At 38.8% G+C, this 7,836-nt stretch overlaps 1 protein-coding gene across 2 annotated transcripts; it reads right to left on the reverse strand.

The window, feature by feature from the left end:
- Positions 1-527: 527 nt before the first annotated feature.
- phospho1 (phosphoethanolamine/phosphocholine phosphatase 1) lies at positions 528-3,385 on the reverse strand. Of its 2 annotated transcripts, none has more exons than XM_087810012.1 (2): positions 3,278-3,385; positions 528-1,717 (listed from the first exon to the last, which is right to left on the reverse strand). In XM_087810012.1, the coding sequence occupies exon 2, from the start codon at positions 1,677-1,679 to the stop codon at positions 912-914; it is 768 nt and encodes a 255-aa protein (XP_087666138.1). In that variant the 5' UTR covers positions 1,680-1,717; positions 3,278-3,385; the 3' UTR covers positions 528-911. The 2 variants fall into 2 exon arrangements, with proteins under 2 accessions (XP_087666138.1, XP_087666137.1); XM_087810011.1 differs by having other exon boundaries at positions 528-1,828; positions 3,278-3,383.
- Positions 3,386-7,836: the final 4,451 nt, after the last annotated feature.

Here is a 7,836-nt window from a genome sequence, read left to right on the forward strand (position 1 = left end):
GACTCAGGGACTCATTCATTCCTCGTGCTATGAGGCTGTTTAATTCTGAGTTTGGGGGCAGGAGTGGAGCGAAAGTATAAAGTATCATGACATTCTATTCTATGTTAATCTTTGTATAATTTTCTTTGTGTTAATTTTCCTTTTTTTTCATATGTCTTTTTGTTCTATTGTTGCACTTTTTCCTTGTATCCATCCCACATATTCCAATAGAAAAATGAAATGCTTTTTATTTGAATTGACTGTTCTGTATTGTATTATGTTTTTTTTGTGTTCTACCGCATCTATCTGAAAATCACCTTTAATTACTGAGAATTCCTTCATGAAACACTGACATAAAATAATCTGTTTAATGCAAATGACTTGAAAAATAGTTGTTTTTTTTCTGGTTTATCTGTTTAAAAGATCATGATTATTAAGAGAAATTAAATATATAAAATTAAAACATCCTACCAATATATAATCAATTTGTGTTTTAAACACATAAAGGCTCAAATGTATATATATTTTTCACACAATGAATAACAACATTTCAGATAATGGCTTTATTCCCGTGTTTTCACCTGAGTAGGTCAGACCTACAAGGTAGATTTAAACAAACAAACTTCAAACATTAGAAATGACAATTTTTCTAAAATCATATCATCCAAAATGTTCTCCACCGTCGTAATGAGAGTAAAATATATTTTATAGACATTCAAAAACTTAGTACAAAACATTTAAAACATTACACACAATAGGTTTAAATATATTGCTTCTTAGTCGACGTCAAGACACACATGGAACATAAAAGATCGCTGGCAAAGTGAAAGTGTCTTGAGACTCTTCTTTGAACGTGATGTAGCACCTTTGTCTCTTGAGGTTTTTGACATGTTTAACTCGTACTTCTTCATGGCACCTGACAGACACACCACCTATTCTGCCACGAGCTTCCTGAGGCGCTGCACCACGTCCTCCCCGCTGGCCCACGGCACCGTGACGGGCTTGAACTCCCCCGGCATGGCTTCATGGGTCTCGGTGATCAGGCGGTGCATAGGGAAGTCCCTTCGTGGGAAAACCACATCTCTGGGCCCCAGAGAGACGGAAGGGCAGAAGTCGTTGGCCCCGTCTCCGACATAAAAGACCCTCTGGAAGGGCCGCCCGCGCTCCTGGACCCTGCGAGCCACATAGTCCCGGACGACCACCTGCTTGCACATGTTGACCGGACAGCGGGGGCAGTCGTGGGAGTGAAACGGTCGCAGCACCAGACGGCCGTCCTTGTTGAAGGTGGCCGGGTTGGTGAAGATCCGGTGGAAGAGCTGACGGGCGCCGGCGCGACGCAGCCAGGACTCGACGAAGAACATGTTAGAGTCCGAGACCAGGACCACCTCGAAGTCCTGCGGCGGGCGGGTGCGCAGGAACTGGAAGAGCATGAGCATGCCCGGCGTGGCCGGGATCTTCTCCATGATGCCTCGCATGTGGCTCTCGGTGACGCCCTGCTCGGCCAGGTACCCCAGAACCCGCTGCATGTACTCGTTGTAGCGGCCCGGCTGGTAGGTGTCCTTCAGCCAGTCGGGGAGGTGCTGACCGGGGGCGGCTTGCACCACCAGGTCATCGCTGGTCTCGTCCACGATGGTCTCGTCGAAGTCGAAGAAGATGAGGAACCGCTTGTCCGACGGGATGTGAGCCGAGTTGGAGGCCATGATCTCGGAGCGTCTGGACCTGAGCTGTTCCTCCTCGCCTGGAGGGTGAGGTGGGACATAACAGCAGTTGAAGATTGAATCCCCCATCATTCACTCAAATCTCTCCTCGGGTTCCCAGCATCCCACTTAAAGCACGCCACACGTGGAGGCTACCAAGGAAAACAATCACCAGAAATAGATGATGAGAGGGTGAAGACGTTGAACCCAGAAGACATAGAATTAAACTCAAGACATTGAAGTAAAAAATAGACACAGGAACCTTTAAACCCCAAATGATACACCTCCCTCTCCGGAGTGGGCAGGACTATTGTGGTTGAAAACAAAGCTGGAACTTCTGCTGACACGCTGTCTGGTCGGAGAGGGTTCATGTTTTGAAGACGAAGGTTCCACCCATTCTAAATATATTTATCTCTACGTTCTACTTAGCGTCTGCACTGAACCAACAAACTCTTTGTTCCTGCTTCACTCTTTAAATAAACACAGTCTAACTGCTGCTTTATTGTAGGGATTAGATTTTATGTTTTGAGAAGGTTTGTGAGACTTTATTACTGGTTTGTTTCGTTATTACACAGTAATTACCAGCAGCGTGTAGTCGAAAGACTCTGGCGATATGATATGTACCGCGAGACATGGGAAGCGATATATTGTAATACTGTAAGGATATATTTGTAGTATTGTCCAGTACTTGACGCTAGTATTGCAGAATTTACAGAACACATGACTCTTGAAGAAGTCAGTACTGCTTTCATTTGTTTGTAAAAACAAAATCTGGCCAAACATCAGCTTTAAAAGCCTGTATCCTCTTGTCCCCAGTCAGCACCGGGATTTCATTGTTCCTTTAGCTGTGGAAGACTGCGGCCATCTAGCGAAGTTTAGTTCCAACAAAAAAATGAACAAACGCAGTAAATTTTAATGGTAATTAAAAATCGAATTATCTTATTTTAAGCATTACTCAGATGAAATATAAACAATAAAATAATTATTAAAAAAAAAGCCAATGTTATCTTATAAAACTTGATAATGCAGTTGAATTTTAATATGGTTTAATAAAACAAATAGCAATTTATCAGTTTATCTACATTGTCTCACACCACTAGTTATTACACAATTTGAATTCATCTATAAAGGCGCTATATAAATAGACATTATTATTATTATTATTATTATCTTTCTAACTATTCCAAAAGAACAAAGAGACGTTTAGAAAACATAGGCTTAATTTTAAATTATTATTATTATTATTGATCCGACTCTAATGTTTTTATTTGAATATATATATATATATAGTTAAAAAAAAACACTTAGTCAGATGAAGAAAAATACCCGCATAGATCAAGTAGTTGACACGTCCATGTAAAACACGCACATAAGAGTCGCGTCATAAAATAAACGGTTGAATGTCAAATGTATTTGGTCGCAGAGGTGAAGGTAAACAATCGTGGCTGCCGTACAAATATTTGGAGTGGACTCTCTACATGCTCGTCTGACACACGCGCGGGCGCGTGAACCTTCCGCGGCAGAAAAACAACAACACTATTCTTCTCGATCAAATTTTTTTTTTTAAATCTAAATGAATGAGATCAGAACAAAGAGTATACCGTCGATGGTTCCGTCGTGTGAGGAGCTCGGTTCGGTCCAGCCAGCAGGGAGATGTCGCGCCGGTGAAGCTGCTGAGGTCGCGCGCTTCTGTTACATTTATATACGCTCTGAACAGGAGAGAGCGGGAGCGCGCACGGTCCGCCCATCCTTACGGTTGGAGGAGCGGCTACAGAAATAACACTTTTACGGAACGGTGCGGAAAATATTGCTCTGTTCATGTGGGAGAATATGGAAGGAGATCGGGGACGTTAGAATATTGATGTTGACTTAAATAAATAAAATAAAAAATCAATAATATCAATATTAAAATGTGATTTTGTTTTCATCGATTGAATTACAATATTTTAGGTATAAGTATTTGTAACGTATATATATATTTTTTACAGATATAGTTTTATATCGTAATTCTAATAATCAAAAAACATATTTTATAATATATATATATTTCATTCGTAGCCTTTTGAATTCAAAAAAAAATAAAAAAAATAGGCATTTTAAATTTAATATAAAATGTTGTTTTAATATTCCCACCAGACAAACACAAAAGAGTACATACATAACACAACACAGAAGCACTGGTGCTTAGATTTAGGTATTTTCCTGACAATGTGTCAACTTTGTTTCTGTCTGGAAAAAATCGCACTTCATGCTACGAATAAAATAATGGACTTTAGAAACTGTATTAGTGACTTATTGGAATAAATTATTAAATAAAAATAAACCTTTCATTTAAGAAATTACTGAATTAAATAATAAAAAATAAAAGAATTAAATGCTTGAAAAAGTAATCTTTTCCATTCAATATTCTGATGGCACTGATATATTTCAGTACAAAACCACTTGTTTTGCATATTTCAGGTCAATAACACTATATTCTCCCTCAAGTATCATTGTATCAAATGTTACAAAACTGGAAGTTTTCTATTCTTAATGGACAAAAGATGTCAACAACCGAGTTCATTTGGTTTTTGTTTGTGTTGATACGTCTCAAACTCATGCCTCGGGGGCAAAATCAAAGTAGATTATTGTTAATGTTGACATGGGGACCCATAAACGATGGCAGGGTTTAAGAGAGGCTAAGGAACAGAGATAGTGGATGTCAACACTAAAGGTGAATAAACATTTCTCTGGGACTTTCTTTGTGACTTAGATTGCTAAAAAAAAAAAGTTGGCCCCTTGTGTGATTGACTTTGACATCCCTGCTTTAGTGGCATTTTCTGAAAGGCCGTGGATGAAAAAATATTAGTTAACTATCTTATACTACAAATAATCAATGATAATTGTTAGATAAAAACAAAAACAAGTTTGTTTTTTTGTTTCTTGTTTTGCTTAGAAAACAGCCCTCATCCCAAGTTCACTGTGAGTATATTTGTTTTCTGATTAGGAAGCTGTTACTTCTCCAAACTAAGCTTCTGTTGAACTTCAGGCGAGCGTTTGAAAATATGTCACCGTGTTTGTGGAACATGTGACCGGACCCTAAACGTGAGCCGGCGCGTCACATGTGCTGACAGTGGTGATGTATTGCGCTCTACCACGAAACAATATGGTGCCTGAGTTTATTCAGATCGGTGAAATATGATTGCATCCAGAGGGGGTGGGGGGTTCAATTCCCATCTCTCCACGAGACATCTGTGTGGATAAACTAAATACAGCAATTAATGAGCCGTGCAGCAAGTTTGAGCGTGAACTCTGTTATCAGCCCGTTGACATGTGCGGCCTCCTCCCTCCTTCTCTGCACGTCTAATGACTAACAGCTGGCTAGTGGCTGAATATATTTTCAACCTGGTTGGGAACACAAGATGTGCGGATGGTGTGTTATTATCTCCCCTGCTTTCAGAAAAAAGAGCCTCGCTACCTGACCACCCACTCACACCATCAGTGAGTCACTTGCACTTTTCTCTGCTGCTTATTATGCATCGCTTTTGTGCAACACACAATATACTTTTTAGGACTTTTTTTTTTTTTTTTTTAGCTAAAAGTGGCAGTTTAGTACACAGCTCTTTATGGGTTATTACCTATAGCTGTGGAGGCTCATGATGCTCAAGTTCATTCCCATTAAAAGTCACTTTATTTTTGGTGGTATACTCTGCAAAAAACATATATCAAGAAATAAAAATGTATTAATATGAGCACTTTACTGACAGTGGGTTCTAGTTATACACCACCTATGACCCTATGACGCTGGGATGGACACTAGTCTCTGGTACTTTTGCTTTAGCTCTAAAGTCTGCTGGTTCCCGATCAAAAAGTGGGTATATACTTTTATTTTGAAGGGACATGTTGTAAAAGTGACCTTTTTTAAGAGAATTTAGTTTTGACAAGACACCACCGCAGTTCTTCAGTGTTAAAGAATGGTCATTGGCTCCTACTTTGGCTTTACACTTAAGTTACACATTCACCCATCCACACACACAATCACACACTGATCAACCATCAGGAGAAATCAGGGCAAAGTGTCTTGCTCAGGGACACAGCGCCACAATATCTTCCAAAGATGGGATTGAACCCACAACTTCTCAGGCCACAAGCAACACACCGTACCGCCCGAGCTATGACGCAAAAGCAGTTCTAGTCATATTCATTCTTGCTGTATTAAAGGCTCAAGTTTTGCCTACAACCTTTTAATTTTTATTTTTTTTAACCTCTATTTAACAAGATAAAATATGTAGTAAGATCAAGATCTCTGTCACAAGGGTGGTCTGGCCAAGGAAAGCAGCAGCACACATCATAGTTAAATAAAAACAAGAAGGCAACAACTACAAATCAAACACTGAAATAAAAGAGTGCAACTAGACAAACATGAATTACAGGATTTGTGGTCACAGTAACAATTTAGGAACATGTAGGCTCAGTGGATTTCAGTTGTCTGTCTTTGAAGATGAAGTGGACAGTGAAATAAAATCAGCAGGTCTATATAAAGTGCAGTAAGTTAACTTGGAAAAGTTAAGGATTAAGAATAAAATAAAAAATTTGATGATGATAAAATACAATAAAATAGATAGAAGTTTTTTATATTTAGCAAATAACAAAGGACAACAAAGTATATGAAAGCATTTATTTCGAGGGACAAAAATACTACAAAAAGTACAATTATATGAGGGGAAATAAGAAAATCTATTCCATTTTTAAGTGTTTAACATTCTTATAGCCATTATAAATAATAAAAGGTAAAACATTCTACACAGGAGCTACATGGATAAAGCCATAAGGCACGACTACACTGCACAAAGTCAAAGCTTGAAAAGCGTTTTGTCATTAAATACACAACCCTCTGTGGGGAAATTCACAATAATAAAAGAGTTAAATGGTGTCTGGGGATATTTTCCCAGCACAATTTTCAGAAACAATTTCCTTTTCAATTAATCCAACAAAGCATCTTTGGAACATAGTGGAACAGGAAAGTTGCGTCACAGATTAGCAGCGGTTAAGTCTCTCAATTGTGTAACGGTATCGTTTTCAGAATGAAGTCTCTGAGGAATGTAAGATGTCGTTCTGTAGATGGTGAAGGTAGAATTTTACATAATGCATGTATTTTATTGTGAATGTCGCCTTATTAATAGCATTGCTGAGTTTAACATTACCAACATCCTTTAAGAAATAACTAATGTTTTGTCACATTACTCTTACTCACATAGTGATAGGACATAAAGGGAGTCTTGACATTTCTATATCTGGTCACTGGTGTTGGCGGTTTCACCATTTTTTTATCCTTCTCATAGTAAAAGTGTGAGTCCAAGTCTTCTAATAACATTCTCATTTCAATGTGCTTATTTTCATCACAATTAGTTTGACGTCTGCATGCATGCAAGTGTAAAAAGGTGATTTATGGATTTAGTTTGACGTTTGAAAAAAAAGTCCTCGAAGGCACCGCCAGTAAAAGCCTCAAACAAAGGTGTGCGTGACGATCCAGATTGAGCAGACCAGTCGTACCAGACAGAAGAGCCGCTGTCAGTGTTTTTAGGATTTACCGCCCTCATTATACACATGTTCATTCCAAGTCACTGACCTGAATTCCAACACCAGCAGCCAAATAAACTCTAGTGAAAGAGACTTTGGAAGTTGGAAAAAGAGGAAAAAAAAAGTCACGTGCCGCCTGTTGACACATCTGATCAGAGGATTTGTGCCAGGAACCCTGTGAACCGTCTGCGGATGAATAACCGCAAGTCATGCCGTCTAGAAAAATATCTGCAGCCAAGAGACAAGCACAATAAAAGAATAATTATATAATCTAAACCTGCACCCACTCATATGAATAATAACACAATATTAACTTTATGAATTATTCAGTACAATAAAAAAAAAGAAATGAATCTGAATAACAGAAGTTTTTTAATGGCGACTCCACGGGAGAGAAATGAGTCATATCCAAGTGTCTTAAATAAATGAACCTTGGAGGAAAAACATGGTGTTGTTACACTTCACTACCCCATTTCTGTGGTTAATGTCTCGTCTGTTTGGGAAATCGCATCAGGAACGCTGGTGAATCCTGCTTCAATATCTTCAACGAGACCTTGATGGCAACCACTGACATTACTTTAGGTAACTTCTTTGGTCCTGA

Source organism: Callionymus lyra, chromosome 15 (genome assembly GCF_982586985.1).
Source record: "Callionymus lyra chromosome 15, fCalLyr1.hap1.1, whole genome shotgun sequence".
In the NCBI taxonomy this organism is placed as follows: domain Eukaryota; kingdom Metazoa; phylum Chordata; class Actinopteri; order Syngnathiformes; family Callionymidae; genus Callionymus; species Callionymus lyra.